Source organism: Leucopleurus acutus (genome assembly GCF_964270905.1).
Source record: "Leucopleurus acutus genome assembly, chromosome: X".
NCBI lineage: Eukaryota > Metazoa > Chordata > Mammalia > Artiodactyla > Delphinidae > Leucopleurus > Leucopleurus acutus.
Window position 1 is genome coordinate 128,021,502 of NC_139148.1, and position 19,861 is coordinate 128,041,362.

At 42.9% G+C, this 19,861-nt stretch overlaps 1 protein-coding gene across 2 annotated transcripts in view; it reads left to right on the forward strand.

Annotated features, from left to right (window-relative positions):
* MTM1 (myotubularin 1) overlaps positions 1 to 19,861 on the forward strand; it is a 98,971-nt gene that overhangs the window by 16,538 nt on the left and 62,572 nt on the right. For both annotated transcript variants that reach the window (XM_082864106.1, XM_082864107.1), the window contains exons 2-4: positions 8,725 to 8,797; positions 11,399 to 11,471; positions 13,148 to 13,242. In XM_082864106.1, the coding sequence (XP_082720232.1) occupies positions 8,735 to 8,797; positions 11,399 to 11,471; positions 13,148 to 13,242 (231 nt within the window). In that variant the 5' untranslated portion in view covers positions 8,725 to 8,734. The remainder of the gene's footprint in view (positions 1 to 8,724; positions 8,798 to 11,398; positions 11,472 to 13,147; positions 13,243 to 19,861) is intronic.

Here is a 19,861-nt window from a genome sequence, read left to right on the forward strand (position 1 = left end):
GTCCGAATACAGATTCCCTTCCTCTTTTCAACTGTGTCACACAATTTTGCAGCTGGTCATAGTGCGATTTTACAAGGTATAAGCTACGAATGGTGGGGTTAATGGCTTATATATTAGTTTAAAAGTCTGTCATACAGAGTGAAGTAAGTCAGAAAGAGAAAAACAAATACCATAAGCTAACACATATATGTGGAATCTAAAAAAAAAAGGTTCTGAAGAATCTAGGGGCAGGAAAGGAATAAAGATGCAGATGTAGAGAATGGACTTGAGGAGACGGGGAGGGGGAAGGGTCAGCTGGGACGAAGTGAGAGTGGCATGGACTTATATATACTACCAAATGTAAAATAGCCAGCTAGTGGGAAGCAGCCGCATAGCAGAGGGAGACCAGCTCTGTGCTTTGTGACCACCTAGAGGGGTGGGATAGGGAGAGTGGGAGGAAGACGCAAGAGGGAGGGGATATGGGGATATATGTGTACATATACCTGGTTCACTTTGTTATACAGCAGAAACTAACACAACAATGTAAAGCAATTATACTCCAATAAAGATGTTAAAAAAAAGTGCACATAGACTGCTGGTAGAAGTATTAATAAAACAATATAAAAGATTTTAAAAAAGGACATGACTATTATTTACTTTGGCTGCAGAAATTTCACTTGGAAATAACTTTATTTTGATAGTTTAAGGCAGAGGGTGGCAGCCCGTTTTTGTAAATAAAATCGTGCTGGAATACAGCCACACCCCTGTATATCCCTATTGCCTGTAGCTGTCACAAAGCCTAAAATAGTTACTCTCTGGCCCTTCACAGAAAAAGTTTGCAACCCTTGTTCAAAGAAAAATGTATGAAGATGAAATAAACTCCTACTTTTGCAGTTCATTGTTTGTCTTCATGTGGGATGAGCAAGTATAGAGGTTGAATTGATCGTTCCTGGTCTCTAAATGGCATGAACATTTCTCTTTGGTGCAGGGTGGTTTGGTTGAGCGCATCTTAACACATCTTTTTCATTTCTTGCCTCCGAGGTGGCCTACAGTCAGAGCAACTTTTTTTTTTTTTAACATCTTTATTGGAGTATAATTGCTTTACAATGGTGTGTTAGTTTCTGCTTTATAGCAAAGTGAATCTGTTATACATATACATATGTTCCCATATCTCTTCCCTCTTGCGTCTCCCTCCCTCCCACCCTCCCTATCCCACCCCTCTAGGTGGTCACAAAGCACCGAGCTGATCTCCCTGTGCCATGCGGCTGCTTCCCACTAGCTATCTATTTTACATTTGGTAGTGTATATATGTCCATGCCACTCTCTCACTTCATCCCAGCTTACCCTTCCCCCTCCCCGTGTCCTCAAGTCCATTCTCTACGTCTGTGTCTTTATTCCCCTCTTACCCCTAGGTTCTTCATGACACTGTTTTTTTTCCCTTAAATTGCATATATATATGTGTTAGCGTACGGTATTTGTCTTTCTCTTTCTGACTTACTTCACTCTGTATGACAGACTCTAGGTCCATCCACCTCACTACAAATAACTCAATTTCGTTTCTTTTTATGGCTGAGTAATATTCCATTGTATATATGTGCCACATCTTCTTTATCCATCATCTGTCAATGGACACTTAGGTTGCTTCCATGTCCTGGCTATTGTAAATAGAGCTGAAATGAACATTTTGGTACATGACTCTTTTTGAATTATGGTTTTCTCGGGGTATATGCCCAGTAGTGGGATTGCTGGGTCATATGGTAGTTTTATTTGTAGTTTTTTAAGGAACCTCCATACTGTTTTCCATAGGTGCTGTATCAATTTACATTCCCACCAGCAGTGCAAGAGTGTTCCCTTTTCTCCACACCTTCTCCAGCATTTATTGTTTCTAGATTTTTTGATGATGGCCATTCTGACCGGTGTGAGATGATATCTCATTGTAGTTTTGATTTGCATTTCTCTAATGATTAATGATGTTGAGCATTCTTTCATGTGTTTGTTGGCAATCTGTATATCTTCTTTGGAGAAATGTCTATTTAGGTCTTCTGCCCATTTTTGGATTGGGTTGTTTGTTTTTTTGATATTGAGCTGCATGAGCTGCTTGTAACTTTTGGAGATTAATCCTTTGTCAGTTGCTTCATTTGCAAATAGTTTCTCCCATTTGGAGGGTTGTCTTTTGGTCTTGTTTATGGTTTCCTTTGCTATGCAAAAGCTTTGAAGTTTCATTAGGTCCCATTTGTTTATTTTTGTTTTTATTTCCATTTCTCTAGGAGGTGGGTCAAAAAGGATCTTGCTGTGATTTATGTCATAGAGTGTTCTGCCTATGTCTTCCTCTAAGAGTTTGATAGTGTCTGGCCTTACATTTAGATCTTTAATCCATTTTGAGCTTATTTTTGTGTATGGTGTTAGGGAGTGTTCTAATCTCATACTTTTACATGTACCTGTCCAGTTTTCCCAGCACCACTTATTGAAGAGGCTGTCTTTTCTCCACTGTATATCCTTGTGTCCTTTATCAAAGATAAGGTGACCAGATGTGTGTGGGTTTATCTCTGGACTTTCTATCCTGTTCCATTGATCTATATTTCTGTTTTTGTGCCAGTACCATACTGTCCTGATTACTGTAGCTTTGTAGTATAGTCTGAAGTCAGGGAGCCTGATTCCTCCAGCTCCATTTTTCGTTCTCAAGATTGTTTTGGCTATTCGGGGTCTTTTGTGTTTCCATACAAATTGTGAAATTTTTTGTTCTAGTTCTGTGAAAACTGCCAGTGGTAGTTTGATAGGGATTGCATTGAATCTGTAGATTGCTTTGGGTAGTAGATTCATTTTCACAATGTTGATTCTTCCAATCCAAGAACATGGTATATCTCTCCATCTATTAGCATCATCTTTAATTTCTTTCCTCAGTGTCTTATGATTTTCTGCATACAGGTCTTTTGTCTCCTTAGGTAGGTTTATTCCTAGATACTTTATTCTTTTTGTTGCAGTGGTAAATGGGAGTGTTTTCTTAATTTCATTTTCAGATTTTTCATCATTAGTGTATAGGAATGCCAGAGATTTCTGAGCATTAATTTTGTATCCTGCTACTTTACCAAATTCATTGATTAGCTCTAGTAGTTTTCTGGTAGAGTCTTTAGGATTCTCTATGTATAGTATCATGTCATCTGCAAACAGTGACAGCTTTACTTTTTGTTTTCTGACTTGGATTCCTTTTATTGCAAAAGTCAGCACAAGTTAGTCTTGTAGATCCCGTGTTTCTGGGCATTCAGGTGCAGAACAGAACTCTCTTTGCGAGTGGTTCTCACTGGGGGCGTTACTCCCCCTAGAGGCCAAATTGGAAACGGGGGGGTGTTTTTGTTTTTAGTGTAATTTGTATTGAAAAATACGTTATTATAAATCACTGTCCTTTTATTATATTTCTTCTTCATCCTGGAGCACAGGCATTATATTGCTGATTTTTAAAATTGTGGTTGGTTTGATAATATCCTTGACTTTCATTGCAGGCTAGCCAAAGGGGCTTTGCACAGCTTTGTTTTATAATAAGGGGAGCATTGGGTCTGGGAGTACTGAGCAGCTCTGCCCTGAGTATTTCACATTTTTTTCAAACCAGACTTCCACGTAAAGAAAGCTCCCTTCGAAAGACCTGGAATTCTGGATTCAGAGGCTGCTTGTGCAGGACTTCTTGCCTGCTGGCAGCCTTTCGAAGTCGGTTTGCAGACTGGGTAGGCTCCCACAGCTCTCAAGGGAGCCTCCAGAGAGAGATCACCCGTAAACTTCATTTAAACAGCAACACAGAGTAAGAAAGCACAGCGAGTAAAATCCAAAGAGGAAGGCCTGTGTGCCTTTCCTCACTGTTTGTACACGGAAAGTGTGGGAAAACCCCTAATCAAGGGCCATCGATTGCAAATCGGTGACCATGGCCACTGAGCTCCCCTTGGAGTTTAGATTTTGCTTGCAAAGGCCCAATGAGGTGGATGTCAAATTTATTTTCTAATTCTACTGCTTTTAGATGTTTCCGGTAAGGGTAAAAATGGTCCTTATTTATTTGAGAGTGTTTATCGTTACGTCTGCCGCAGGTGTTTTGTGAAATCCTATTTTTCATATGCAACGGAGAGGGGAGCAGTTTCTTTGTCTGGAAGAAGGGCGTGGGGGAAGAGGTCTTTGTACCTTAATTTGAGATATCTGTTCCATTGTAAAGTCTGTAGTGCAGGATGGTAGTTCTTTTTGGTGCAGGTTCCTTATGGTGCTTCAAGGCGCCAGAAGTTAATGCCATTCTGCTGTGCAGAGCCATGGTGCCTTGAGCATCTTGATTAGCCAAGGATTGGTTTTACCCTTTTTTTAAGCTTGCATAAATTTCTGACTTCAGTGAAATATCGGGCAAACAACAGTTAAGTTTTTTGGCTGACTCTTTATTAAAGCCCAGTTCATTCATTCATTTAATGGATATCTATTAAGTACCAACTGGGTGCCAGGCACTGTACCAGGTGCTGTAACTGCAGCATTAAGTAAAACAGACCAGAATCCTCATCTGCTGGGGGCTCGTATTCTGGTAGGGGCTTGTATTCTGGTGGGAGCTTGTATTCTGGTGTGGAGGGTGGACAGTAACAACAGGTTATCTGGAAGGTGGTAAGTGGTAGGGAAAGGAGACAGAGGGAGAGAGAGGGGCAGAGAGAGAAAGAGAGGGAGACAGAGGGAGAAGGGACATGGAGGGACAGAGGGAGATACCATGAGACCATTGAGGTTAGTTGACTTGAATTTAAAGAGAGACACAATTGAGGCCATGCTGTAACTTTAAAATTTGATTTTTTAAATAATGCCACCTTTATGTAGCTTTATTTGAAGGGGTTGTGGGGGGGGTCTCAGAGATTGCTTGCCTAGATGAGTTTTCCTAGCTATGTTTCTTACTCTAAAACTCCCTCTCTACTGAGACTGGGACAGTCTCATCCAACCTGGTTTCTTGAAAAATAGAGATCACTTGGACTCACTTTTCCCTGGATGGAAAGGATACTGCCGTGTTAGGAGATGCCAGCTAGAGCTGGTCCTGCCACTGACTCAACGCTGGGGTTTTGTCGTAGTACCCTCTCTAGGCTTTCCTGCCATCTTCTCGGTAATAGGAGAAGACTGGGCTTAAATCATCACAAAAGTTTTTTTCAGGATCAAAAAAGATAGAAGTCTACCTTTGGTTAGATTCCTGAAATTAGCATATATTAGGGAATTAAGTTTCAGTTTTCACTTTAAAGCCAAGGTAGCCCAAATTCAATGTTTTTTAAAATAAAAAGGATTGAAGCTTGATCTTTAGGGGTTTGGGGCAAAATACACTATAACCAAAAGGGTAGCTGACTTTTGTAAACTTTACTATAGCTTCTAATTATTATTGAACCCCATTTATACCAACAGAGATATTTTATAGATGAAGATATGGATATTAGAGACAGCTCAGGGCCTGCACTCACCCATCTAGTACATTTTCTACAACTCTGCACAGGGTCCAAATGAGACAGTATTTCCATGTACTTTTGTTTTTAATATAAATTTATTTATTTATTTATTTTTGGCTGCGTTGGGTCTTCGTTGCTGCATGCGGGCTTTCTCTAGTTGTGGTGAGCGGGGGCTACTCTATTGTGGTGTGCAGATTTCTCATTGCGGTGGCTTCTCTTGTTGCGGAGCACGGGCTCTAGGTGCGTGGGCTTCAGTAGTTGTGGCACGCGGGCTCAGTAGTTGTGGCTCGTGGGCTCTGGAGTGCAGGCTCCGTAGCTGTGGTGCACGGGCTTAGTTGCTCCGCAGTATGTGGGATCTTCCCAGACCAGGGCTCGAACCCCTGTCCTCCTGCATTGGCAGGCGGATTCTTAACCACTGTGCCACCAAGGAAGTCCCTCCATGTACTTTTTCAAGAGAAGCTTTATATAGCTAGATCACCACTGGCCATGCACTGTCCCTGTGGTAGTTAACTTTCTTCCTAGTATTTCTAGGGTCAGACCTAATTTGTAGAAGAATTGGTTGTGGCGTCAGCATTCAGTTATTATCCTTTCATTATTGAAAAGGATGCTAATAATTTGTTGGCAAATATGTCATGTACTGTTCTAAGCCCTTCATGTGTATTACTTCATTTTGCCCAACTATGCTGTAGCAAGATAGAGATAATAGCAACCGAAACCCAGAGAAGTGAAATAATCTACCCAAGGTCAAATAGTGAATTGCACAGTCGGGATTTGAACGGAGTCGGCTCTGTACCTGTGCTGTTCAGTGTCATGCCGCTCCAGCTCCTGTACATTTCAAGGGTCTGTTGCAACCTTTCAACAAAGAGAGGCTCACTGGTGACATTTGAAAGCAAACCTCATCGTGGAACTAACCCCTGTTACCCAGACCCTTGGATTTCTCAGCTTTGTACTCAATCCAGCTTTTAATAGTAGCGTCTTGTAGGGTAACTCTAAAAATGAGGGCTTTAGACATAAAGACTGCATATTATTTGATTCTGTTTATATGAAATGTCCAGAATGGGTAAATCTATAGAGATAGAAAGCAAATATGTGATAAGGGCTGGGGGAATGGGGAGTGATAAGTGATTACTAATGGGTATGGGGTTTTTGGGGGGAAGTGATGAAAATGTTCTAAAACCAATTGTGATGATAGTTGTACAATTCTACAGATATACTTAAAACTGTTCAATTGTTCACTTGAAAGGGGTGTGTTATATAGTAGGTGAGTTATAGCTCAATCAGATAGTTAAAAATAAGGGGAGAAGGAGGACCTCCCTCTGTTAAATTTAGTTCATGTTATTTATTTTTAAAAAATATTTATTTATTTGGCTGCGCCAGGTCTTAGTTGCGGTGTGCGGGATCTTTAATTGCAGTATGCGAACTCTTAGTTGTGGCATGCGGGCTGTAGTTCCCTGACCAGGGATTGAACCCAGGCCCCCTGTATTGGGAGCACGGAGTCCTAGCCACTGGACCACCAGGGAAGTCCCTATTTAGTTCATTTTAAATTGAAGTTTTTAAATGAGGATTGATGAAAACAGGAAGACTCATCTTTCTTTTATGGTTTATAAACAGGACCGTGAAGACTGAGTCGATTATATAACCCAGCATTTGAAATGTCTTATGTTGACTTGACAGTAATAACTTAACATGTGTTTGAAGACATTGACTTATATGATAAAAATGTTTTAAGTATTATAGCATCTGATTACTAAAAGTAATTCTATATCCGTTCCTGATGAAAATCCCCCAAATATGTAATATTGTTTAGTCAGTAGAATAATTTCAGGGCAGAAACATCTGACTTGCTCTATCCAGTCCATCTCAACCATTCTGCTGTCTCAGAGAATAATGGGTTATTTGACTGGATTTGAATTTACGATTAGAGAGTTTTTTTTCAAGGCTATATTGTCTGAACTATTTTGTCTGCATTTAATTCATTCTAGAGCTATTCATTAATCTTTTTTAAAAAGTTATTTCTAATTTTAGATCGTGCTACCTCTTAATAGTTTCAGGTCTTCTAAGTTTAGTATTCCTTTCTACAAAGAAGTATTTTATTTTGCCCTAAGTGTTCATGTTTAAGCCTCTGCAGTAGTTTCCTAGTTCCAGTGTTCTGACACACAAGCTCAGAGCATCATCATGTTTCACAATAGTGTGTGTTTTGCACATAATCAGTCATTCCTTCATCAAATAGTTATGAGTGTCATCGTGTGCCAGGAGAAAACCTTGACCCAAATGAACCCCCAGCCTTGCCCTTGGAGAGCTGAGCTCTGGTGGAGGAAGCCTGGCGGTGCTAGTCTTGTAAGATTGTTCTCACCTGGCCATCTTGCTGCCTCTTTGTCTGGATGGGTACCCTCATCTGCATCTTCTTTCACCTCTCAGGCCTTACTTAAGGACATTGAACAGCAGTGCACAGCTATCAAGTCACTAGGTTTTGTTCCAAGGGGTAGTGATGTTTTCCGTGGCATATTTTGTTAGTGAGTGGTTGGTCTTTTTAATGAGCCTGGCAAAAAAGATCCTGTAAATATCCACAGTCACCTGCTGAACTGGATGTGGTTTAACCACCAGTGACTTCATATGTCTCTCTCGGTGTCATTAACTTTGATAAATAAAATAACCAAAGCACTGCTTAGTTTCCTGTTGTTGCTATCATCTTCAAAAGTCTAAATAAACCCCTGGGTTACCAAGGTATTGTATGTATTCCGAATATGATGGTTTCATTTATGTCTGAATTGTGATGAATAAGCCTTATTTAAATGTAGTATATACTTTCCCTAGAAAATGCTGATTAAATCAAATCTTCCTAATTTGATTTCCATCAAATCCATGCCACTTTAACTTGCCTTAATTTGGAGAAAACAGAATTATTAAAGGGGAAAGAAGAGTGAGTTCAGCAGTCTCCCCTTTTTATCACTCCGCCTGGCTGCCTCTTAACTGTCTTTAAAATTAAGAAATGTGGAAATTTGAAGCCTGTTGCACAATTAGTGAACATTAAGTTTTCTCCCATGACAGTTTGAAGGCTAGGAATAAAAATTCCGGGAACATGTGTGGTGTCTTCTGCTGAGCTCCCCCTTCTCTGGTCCTCCACGGTTCCCTGCACCTTCATCGGAGCTCTTTCCCATGAGCTGTGTTGTGGTTGATACTTCGTGTGTCTCATTCCCACTGGAGACTACGAGGGAAATAGGGCCTGTCAAGCGTACTCCTGCTTGTTCTCAATTGCAGTATGTTTGAAATTGCATACAATTCCATTGATACTGAATGTTGTCTTTCTTGGTAGAGTTTCCAGTATGGCCTCTGCACCGACTTCTAAATATAATTCACACTCCTTGGAGAATGAGTCTATTAAGAGGGTAAGTTGAGTTCTCAGATTTATCTGTGCCTCCTTCTCTCATTTCTCCTTTCGTATTTGAATATTAGGTGCTCATTCTGGGTTTCTTGAATTATTAATTTCATTATTTATTCACATAATGTAAATTCTGTGATACATGTGGTTTCATTAACCCGCCTTGTTCAGTAAAAGACTGATTATCTTATGTGTGTTCAGTGAGTTTTGTTTGTAAATCCTTTCACATAACTTCATTTTTGAGAACCTCTGACTTGTGAACTACTTCCAGTGTTACATTTAAGATACTAGGCAATCTCTTGCCCCTGAAAGCTTTCTGAAGGAGAGATTGGAAGCCAGGGCCCGCTGAACAGGCTGTTAACACCTTCCTAAATATTGGTGTTATTTTCTAATTATGAGGATAAAAGAGTTATAGGACCAAAACAAATACAGCATTAACAGAAAATGGTTCCAAGTGTCAAGGAGAAATTGTGTAATTAGAGGGAGATATTGGAACAACTATTGGAAAGAAGGAATTTTAAATAAGCTTTATTCGTGGCCCTTTAAGGCTTTTGATACATATTACCGATTATCCACCAGAGAGGTTCATTGACACATCCACAAGCAGTGTAGAGAGTTACCCAAGCAATCAGAAGGCAGCCAACTAGTGTCTTTTAATTTGTATTTCCCTGAGTACTAACAAGGGTACCTTTTTTTGGTTTTGTTTTGTTTTAAAGCTGTGTTTCTTGTCCATTTGTAATTGTTTTGTGAAGTGGCTGTCTGTGTCCTTTGCCTATTTGTGTTTTGGGGTGTTTGGGGTATCCTTTTCTGTTGACTTATAAGCGTTCTTTATAAATTATGATGATCAACTCTTAGTAATATATATTATTCTTTATAATACATATAATAATAACATATAAGACTTTTCCCTAGTTTACTGTTAGCCTTTTAATTATATTTATGGATTGGATTTTGGACAGAGGTTTAAATTTTTATGTAACCACATCATCAGTCTTTTCTTATATTTTCTGCTTTTTGTGTCATGTTTGTAAGGACCTTTTCATCCCCCAATTATAAAAGTCTTTATTGTATTTTAGTATTGTTATGGTACAAGGATCAGTTCTAAACACAAGAGTAACTTCAAGAAGGTAATTGTAAGTCCTCGTGTAACGTTGCTCTACTGTGAAAGTACATCTTCTGTTAATCCCATGTTTTCCTGTGTTAATAGACATTTGTTTCCCTTATGTTGTGGCTGAATTACGCTTTCTTCTCCTGACCCAGAACTGTGGTATTTAAAGGCTGTATGAATATTAAATTTGCTCGTTATACTTGTTTTTAGTTTGAGGCAGTGTTAAAGGAGGATGATAATTTCTTTGCAGTCTTATCGTTTATATAAAACGTGCGGTTTTTGCTCCTCATTGAAGAAGGCATTCCTGGCTGGGGACAGTTTGCCTTACCCTCCGATTTATAAAATGCTTAGCTTACAAGCACTAAAACATGTTGAAAATTAGCTAGGAATTTTCACTTTGTACCTGAATAAAAAGACTAAAACCATTACAAATCCAGCAGAGCCCCGTCTTCGACAGCTTATCTCTCACCTAAATACACAAGCCGCGTTTCTCTTGTTTCAGAATACTTTACATTTGCATAGCCCTTGGTAATTCTCAGAAGTGTGCTTGTGTAGTTTGTTTCACTTAATATTCACGAAACTCCTTTGAGGCAAGGACTACTAGCTTCACACGTGAAAGAATTGCAGCGTGACTTTGGAAAACAACTAGAAAAAAATGAATGAAAAACAGCGATGAAAAAACCTTTTGCCCAAACAGATGTTAGTGATGTGCCTGGCACTGATCCGCTGGGGCGGCTGAATAGATTGAAAGACTCCTTTCCCAGGCATCCAAGTCACATGGCAAAGGAGCCTCTCAGAACTCACCTTCACTTTTAGTGGCTAATGCTTTTCCTGTCTGGCAGAGTGGCTGCGGTGATTGAACGAGGACCATGCGTGGGGAGCCAGGCCTAGAGACGCAGTAAAGTCACGCGAAGAATTTGCGCGTAGATGCTTCCCAAGGCCCCTGTTGGCTCAAAAGTTCAATGACAGGCCACCCCGTCCTCTTATCTAGTCACCTACATGAAGAAAGATCTTAATAAAATAGGAAACCCAGTGTGTAGTAACTGTTATTTTCTGGTGTCGTGAGAAGATGCTGTAATTACTGTTGCTCAGTTAAGGCCCCATTGAAATCAAGTTTTCATTCCTTCTCTCAACAAAATAGGACTAAATACTTAATATGAAAAAAAAGCTGCCACAGTATATGTGTACCTATAGAATACACTTAATATTTACTTTTTATCACTTTCCTGAACACTGTTTACTATAAATTGCTTGGAAGGGGTGTTTAATTAATATCATTGAAAAGCGTGCTAATGTTATTTACAGACTGAAAGTTAGCACAGCTAATGAATGTCGAATGCTAAGTTGTAGTTTTTCGTCGTTTGGATTTTCTGTGCCAATTTTCTGTAATGGTCACTATTTCTCTAATTTTTTTCTTTGAAAACGATATCTCTGTTTGGTTGCTCAAAATCCTATGCAAACGTAATGTCATTACTCCTGATGGCAGCATTTTGTTTCCAGACTTCTAGGGATGGAGTTAATCGGGATATCGGTGAGGCTCTTCCTCGACTTCCAGGAGAAACCCGCATCACTGGTAAGGAGCCTGTGAAGTTAGGATTTTCGTACATTGATGAGAGGTCCAGCAGGGTCAGGTGGCTTCAATCCCACGGACTCTTTAGAAGTTACATTTCTTGATCAAAGAGTTCTCTCAAGAGCTTCACGCTCTCCAGGATAGTGATATTTTTTTCCTCTGTACCAAAGACAGAATTATTTTGGAAAAGAAATGTGGATTAGCTCTTGAAAGTCTCTTATTGGAGCTCTAAGCTCTTATGGTTTGAGGTGATAAGAACAAAATGGTATTAAGGTTTTCCAGTCTATGATGTATGCTTTAAAATGCCTCAACTTAGAGGCTTAAAGTCCAAGTATTCTCTTCTTTGAAATATAGGAGACCACAGTGGTTTAAAATACCTTTCATTTGCCAGATAGCCGAAGTTAGTTATGTTGATGTAACATTCTGATTGTTGGCTTATTTTCTTCATTATAAATTCATATTACGAGGAAGGTATCTACTTCGGAAAGACTAGATCGTTCTGGCTTAACAATCCAGAAGCACCTGACAGCTTCTAAGCGAAGTGCTCATGTTGTGGGCATTCACATTTTTTATTAGAGTCGACATCCCCCTCTCAGATTCCCATTTGGTGATGATACAGTTACCATTGTTTCAGAGAAGCTTTCGTTTTATTGACTAAGATCTGGGTTGTTTAGCTTAAATGGCCGAAAGCATGGTGCTAATCAGATTAAGGTCATAGACGTGGTACCTGTGTGAATGAGTTAGCCATGCACCATGAGAAACTATTCCGTGTCCACGGACTTGCACACGTGATCCTAGTCTTGAAAAGGAAACCGGTGGCGTGTGTCCATCCCAATTTCTGGATAAGAACAAAGAGGATAGCTTACTTTTGATGGTCTTCATTTGTAAAGTTTTGGTGCTCTGTATCAGTGCCAGCACCTTCACTGAGGTAGTAACCGACTGAATGAGCATGAAATAGCCTTACTGGGTATTCTTCATTTAGCACCTGAGGAGAAAGGGATTTCAAAATTACTATGAATAAATAAATAGATAAATAAACAAATGCCATTAACACATTCAAGGACATCCTTGAAAGATAAGACAAAGATATATTTTATTATAACAACTCAACTCGCCTGATTTAGTTTCTCCTTATGTTTGATTCTACCAAAGATGTACTAATTTCTTGGCCATCTGTTTCATCTCACTTAATATGTGAAATGAATCTAGCTCCACTCTTCTCTGGCCTATTAAAAGAGAAAGAATAGACTATCTAAACATTTCTACTGCTGACACTCATTTATTAAAAACATCATGATGTTCTGTGTGGTTAGAGGTTTGCAGACCTCAAAGCCGAGCTGGTGGTGAGTCTGTGAGACTGTCCTACGTGAATTGCCATCCTCTGGTTGAAGTCTGCAGTTCACGAGTTACCTTGACAACCACCTGAGGGTAGCAGCGTCAGTACCCTCTTTCACTTCTGCTCTCCAGCTGTTCTCACCTTGTCCCTAGGTAGTGGCAGCCCCATTCGACCTAGCATGGTAATGTAGAAGCATTGCCAGTGCTTGCTTTAGACCTTTTCAGTGACTTTTTTTTTAATTGTAGTTATTCTTAGCCAAATAGTTTATATTAAATTAGTGCCATTTGTTGTGTATCTTGGTATATATTTCCATTATTTTAGGGTACTTTTTTTATCTTAATAGACAAAGAAGTTATTTACATATGTCCTTTCAATGGCCCCATTAAGGGAAGAGTTTACATCACAAATTATCGTCTTTATTTAAGAAGTTTGGAAACGGTAAGTAGAATCTAAGACCATAAAGATGACCCTAACTGTTAAAGATAATGCTAAACTGTTTCTCTTCTACCTTGCAAGATTGACTGTGGGTCAGATTAACACGGGGATATATTTGCTTCTCAACTCTCAATGTTTGGCTTATGCAAAGCTCATTTAACACTAACACCTGTTTATGTAGGAATAGAGTGAATTAAAATAAGTTTTGTCCTTGATAATCTGGGGAGGGGAGTTTTGTAACTGTACCCATTTACTAGTTTGGAGAAGTTAGTTAGGTGTAGAACAGTGGTTCTTTACCAGAAGCACCGATGAGAACCACTTGCGGCGCTTAGCAGCCACTACAGATGCCATGACGTACTGCATCCGAATGTTCAGGCTTGCGGTCCAGGCACAGTGGTCATTTTTTAAAACATCACAGATGAGGATGCTGATCTGTGTGAATCTGATGTGAATCCCTTGTTAAGGCCCACTGCTCTAGAACTTTCCAAGTGTTCAATTACAGAACACCAGGTAGCAGTTTAGAACTAGGATGACTGTGTTGTGGCTTAGTGCCACTCTACCTTCTCATTCCGTGGCCATAAGATGTTTGCCATGGTATTTCAACGAATTGTCCATCGATGGGACAACGTGATGGAGACGAGATGCTCCAGAAGGGAAAGAATGAATGAACAGCTGCTGAGGCTGTCCCAGAAGGGCCTGTGGTGGGTTGCCGTTGCCCAGGCCAGCCTGAAGGGGCAGCTGTATTTTGATGGGCTGGATGGAGGAGGGATAAATAGGGCCGGGGCACGTGGAAGAGGAGCCCAACATCAGCTTAAACGCAGGAGATGTTGGGAGTGTTGGGGGAATCTAGCTTTTGTTTGACTGCTTTTTACCTTAGAGTTTCTTCAGGACAGTTCTAATCTAGATTAGTTTGCACCTTTGGATTTTTAAAAAATTATGTTCATCTTTGTGTCCGAATTCTGAAAAATGCTGTTTATTACTGTTATTGCCTTAGCTGTGGGAGCCCACTTCTGTAGTGTTCCTAGACCCCCATGGGCCTGAGATTGGGCATTTTACTTATGTGACTCTCTTCAGGCTTCTAAGCAAGACTGGAGCTGAACAAATGTTTTAGTTTTCCAGAATGTGAAAGAAGATTCTGGAAATCAACAGAGCAGTGAGCTGGTTGTCAACCCTTGGCAACAGTTGGCAACAACTGTAGAATTTATCATTTGAACAGATGATTACGTACCCAGGAAAGAAAGAAACCCATTGGGAGTATTATTGACAGACTGTGTAACTGGTATCAAGCCTTTAACTTGGAAGGGGGTTAAAGGGAAGGGGAAGGGGTTTGAAGTGGTCTTAGTCGGCTAAGGTATTGGAGTGAAGCCACTAATGTAAAATTGAGCGTAGCTAATAGTTACTTCATAAAAACCAGTTGTATTGGTGAAGGATGGAAGAGGTCTGTCTTTACAGGGGCTCAAGTTTATTTGATCCAGTAATTGGATGGGATTGGTTAAAAAGTTAACATACCTGTAGGCTGAACTAACAAAAGTATAATATAACATTATATAATATTATACTATACTGTACTATACAATACAATATGGCCAGCCAAAGTGAGACTCATTCGGTACAGCTTCCAAGTGTCAAATTGGGACACCCTGAGAGATTTTGTGCTAATATATGCGAGAATCATCAAAAATCGAATTAGAGCAAGTTGTTGACCAGCCACACATGCCCGGTTCCATTTCGTGCTGTCACTGGTGATGAACTGGGGAAATTATTTAAACTGCGGTGCCGTGACAAGATTGTGTCTGTTCTGTGATCTCAACTGTGGAGACCAAACAAAAACTATCTGTCGAAAAGAGACCAGAAAGAAATACACCAAAAGGTTTAGTACTTGCGATAGTTGGACGGTGGAATTACGTATGCTTTTGTGTTCCTCCTCCCACTTGGCGTGAGCATACATTACTTTTGTAATTGGGCGACACTTGGCCAGCTTTATTTATTTCGTTTTCATGCAGCACTCCAGAGGCCAGGGGTTAGCGCGGAGTGGGTGAATAAAATGCCCATTTGACACTGACTGCTAATCTTTTTCTTCTTCTACCAAGTTTTACATAAATATTTTGACCAATTGGCCACATCGTTTAGTCCAAGTTTAAAAACAAGCAGTTCATGGCAGAAAACATCATATAAAGCAAGCCATTTGGGTGGTTATGCAGAAGCCTCAAAACACAGTCATCATAGTGTATCTCAAAGTCCTAAATAAGAACATTAATTGTGGATTCTGCTGCAAAATGTGAATGTTTCTCATGTGTTTGACAAAGAGCCGCCATCTCACTGGCCTTTTGAAGCGGACTCCTGTGTGGTTCAGGTATGTAAACACTGCAGTGGGAGCACGGCCTGCCTCGGGAGTCAGCTGTCCTGTTTCGTCAGGTGTCAAGGGCAGGTTCCCTGCCCCTGATGTCCCGGGCAGTAGATGCACCGTGGTCTTTGGACTGTCATGCGGCCTTCTTCCCCTGGGCGTCCTTTGGGGTCTCCCCCCCTCCACTCTGAGCAGCGTACTTTGCAGTCTGAAAACTCTTGTTGGATCCCCATTGCCCGCAGCATAAAATCCACTCTCCTTCGTGTGGCAGAAAAATCCTTCTGACTTCCCTTGCCTCGACTCACACTGCTTCTCCCCGTGCTGTTGTCCAGCTGCACAAAGCCCCGGCCCCCTTCCCAGCACCTGAGGCCCTTCTGGGCTGTGTTCACTGGGCTTGGATGCCCTCTCGTTCCTCAGAACCCACCTCAAAAATCATGTCCTCCCTGGAGGCTTTGCCATCTTCCGCCGAAGGCCTCACTCCTTCTCTGTGTTCATGTCCCCGTGTTCACACTTATTGCTGGGAAACTTACCCTGCCCACCGGCTCTAAAGGTCCCAACCCCCTCCCCCTCCTCCTCTCCCCCTTTCATGTTTGTTTGTTTCTCCTGAGCACTTGCCACTGCCTCCTATTTTGGATATTTCACTGCTTTGCCTCGTTCCCGTCTGACCGAGGCCAGGGATGCTTTGTGTCTGTTCGCCGCCGAGCCGTGAGGCCTAGGATGGAGCGTGGCATGTGGCAGGGAAGGAATTCAGCCGTATTTATTTGTCACGCTCTCTGGCCTTCACTAGTGGCGAGACCTGGTGGTCCCGAACACCACCGTTGCGTTTGGCGTTGAGAAATCCCATAGCCGCCTTTTGACCTTGAGGGGTTTGGCTTGCGTTCGATCTCGTGACTCCAGTGGGGCTATTTAGGCCTGTAATACTCTGTCATCTGTGGACTCCCCGGGGGCAAGACCGCTTCCAGTTTCCCTCGCAGGAATACTTCGGGCTCAGGCGCTGTGGTGGGTGAGAAAGACAGATTAACCCTTTGTTCATTCATGCGGCGGTATCCTTATCCCAGGAACACTCACTGAGCGCCCGGGTGAGTGCCACGGTGCCGGGTGCGCGACACGGAGATGAGCACGTGTGGTGCAGTGTGGCAGAGCCCACGGCGGGTGCATCGTTCCATGAGGTTACAAGGGAGAGGCGGGTTAACTCTACGCTGAGTCACAGGATGCCTTGTAGAGGAGGTGATGTTCCAACCAAGTCTCGAAGAACGGGGACCGTTTCCTGGACAGGAGGGCGGGAGGGAGGAGGCTCCACAGGGCGCTTTTGCGCGTTGCGGGTCTAGGGCTATGGAGGGGCCCTGTATACTGCGGCAGCGGCGGAGGGACGTGCCGGAGAGGGAGTGTGGAGGGGAAGGGAGGGGACGAAGCTGGAAGCCTCGCCAGCCTCTAGCATGTCATCAGTCACCATTCAGCAGTGTGAGTGTCACGTGGGGAACGACACATGCGTTGCAGGAAGGGAGGTCGGGTCGCAGCGTGTGTGACAGATTGGGGGAGGGGGAGACTGGAGGCAGGGAGACCATCCAGGAAGTGCTCTCCATTTTCCAGGCGAGCAGGTCCTAATCCAGCCCACGTTGCAGTAGAAAGGAGGGAACAGCCGTGAGCCAGGCAGGAGGATCTGGGTGGCATTTGGAGTTGGGAGTCGAAGGGAAGACTCGAGTCGACAGTGATCCCTGTGGTTTTGGGCTTGAGTGGTTGCAGCTGCTCTCATTCGTGGAAATAGACATCACAGGAGGAGTGGGTTGGAGCTGAGGCCCCGGGAGACAAGTCTGAATGTGCAGACTTACAGCTGCTGAGTGCGAAGTGGAAATGGCTCAGGAGCCATTGGAAACACGAGTCTGAAGGTGCTGAAGTGATGGGCATACGGGTGTCCGTAACAGTTGGGTCTAGCCACAGGGTTACCTGAGGGGCCCAAACGACCACCAGAGATGCGGCTGCGGAGGGAGCCTCGGGGGGCCCGGCTCTCCGGGGCGGGGAGAGGAAGAAGCCGCAGTCAGAGCAGGGGACAGGCTTGTAAGACAAGGCTTTGGTGGAAGTGGGGAGAAGAGCAAAATCTCTAGAAGGAAGGGAGTGGACAAGGGAGTGAAATGTTGCAAGGTTCAGTGAAATAAAGAAGGAACAGAGGCCCCGGAGGGTGGTCATGGGGAGGTGGCTGGGAGCCCCGGCGAGAACAGAGGCTGTGGAGACGGTCCCTCTCTTGCTCTTGCTTCCACTCCCCCTTCCACTGCCTGGTGGAAGCTTCTGCAGCTCCCAGGCCCTCAGCACACTTCTCTCTATTCATCCTCCCCACGGCTTCCTCCACTTCCCGGCTGCACTCGCTTCTCTCCAGTTAGCATTGTGTGTCAGCAAAGCTCCTTAGGGCCTGCCGAGCTCTTGCCCACGCACTCAGCCCGTCTGACGGCAGCTGCCGGGCAAAGCAGCCACCGCCCGGCCCCTTCCCTAGTCCGCCCAGCCCGCTCCCGGTTTTCTAGCAGCGACCTTTCTTCGGGCCCCAGCTTCTCATTTCTCACTACCTGCTGGAGATCCCTTGACTTTCCACCTGGCACCCCAGGTACACGGCCGAACCAAAACTCTCCTGCTTTTTCTCCTTGCCACTTCCTTTGTTGGGTGTTCTTGCTTCTCTTGATGGTGCTACTCTTCTTCTAGTCACCGTGGAGTCACCTCCTCCCCCTCCTCCGTTCTCCTCTGAAGTCTTCATTGTCCCGTCCCCGCCGGCATCTTCTCCCCACTGCGTTCTCTCTGGCTCCCACAGACATTCTTACAGACATTCTCCCCGCCCCCCACTTGGAAACTCTCAGTGGCTCCTTTCCTCCCTCATTTCAGATTCCTCAGTGTTCTTGGTCCTCTGCAGCTCAGCCCTGAGTCGCCTCCTCACCTCTCTCCTCTGTGCACCCCGCATGCTGGCACAGGTACCCTACTCACTGTTCCCTAAACCGGCCCTCCGCTTCTCTGCCCTGGCTGTTTTCTCCACTAGAACTCATACATATTCATCCCCACCCATCTCTGCCATTCACACCCCCACTTTTTAAAAAATTATTTTGAAATATTTAACATAGAAAGTTTGTAAAGAATAACATAAACATCTGTGGATCTGCCCCCCAGCTGAAGAAATCCTTTTCCCCTCCCCATCAGGGGTAGATACCATCTGAAAGTTCCTAGGTCTCACTCTCGGTCACTCCACAAACTCCTCTTTAAAAATAGGATGGAGTTCCGGAGATGCACAGATGAGCAGATGATAACCCTTAGGGCTGCTGGTGGGATGAGCAGCGTGTCGTGTATACACTTTTCATTACCTGACAGTCGGAAACAGTATGTTCTTCCTGGATTAAATTCAAGGAGAAATTTGTCATTAGGGTTTCCTGTAAGAGGTAGGACCATAGTGATTTCATTCTTTAGGCAGAGTATTACCTAAAGATTCTTGAATACCAGTCAAGACCCTCTTTAAGGACAGGACACATGTTAACTTTTACTGGGTAAAGGTATTTCTGGGAGGGACTAGCAGGCGGGGGTCTGTTGACTTTGCTGTTTGATGATTTACCAGTGCGGAGATGGGACTTGGAGAATCAAGGTGGATGGATGGCCCTTGTATCTGCCTCTCAAATATCTGGTTCTGAAATGAGCATTGGGCAGGTGCGAGGTATCGTGCCTCCCAAGAGCTGGGCATCTGACACGAGTGGCAGACCTGTATTGCATCCCACTTTATAACAAGCATGAACAAAAAGGGTTCCTGTAGTATTTTTCTTTTCAAAAAAATACGTTGGGAACTTTTCAACATTGTCCTTTTTTAGTTCCTTCCGTCTAAGGGAGTTAGCACCTTTTTTCATTTTAAAAGAGGTGAAATAATGCTAAAAAGACTATAATAATGAAACATCCTAGAGTGTCTGTAAGTAGGAGCATCAGTGGGAACGTAGGATCCGTACTATAGGTTTTCTTTTAAATTTCAGTCTTAAATCGTCTCTTTATTTTGCTGCTGCAAAACGACTGAGATCTTCAGGTTAAAACAGTCCCTGCTGATACCCCAGGTCCCCTTGCCCCTTGTTGCCATCCATTCCCAATTTGCCAGTCACCAAGCTTGAGAGGCTGTACACTACTGAGCCCTCCTGTTGAAAGTCACACAGTGGATTTAAGTAATTATTTAGCTCCACTACAAGTTCGGGCTTTCAGACCTCAGAAAGGGGCTCGTGGCTGCTTTGGCAATTCTCTCCATCTCAGATTGACTTCTCATCACATTCCCCA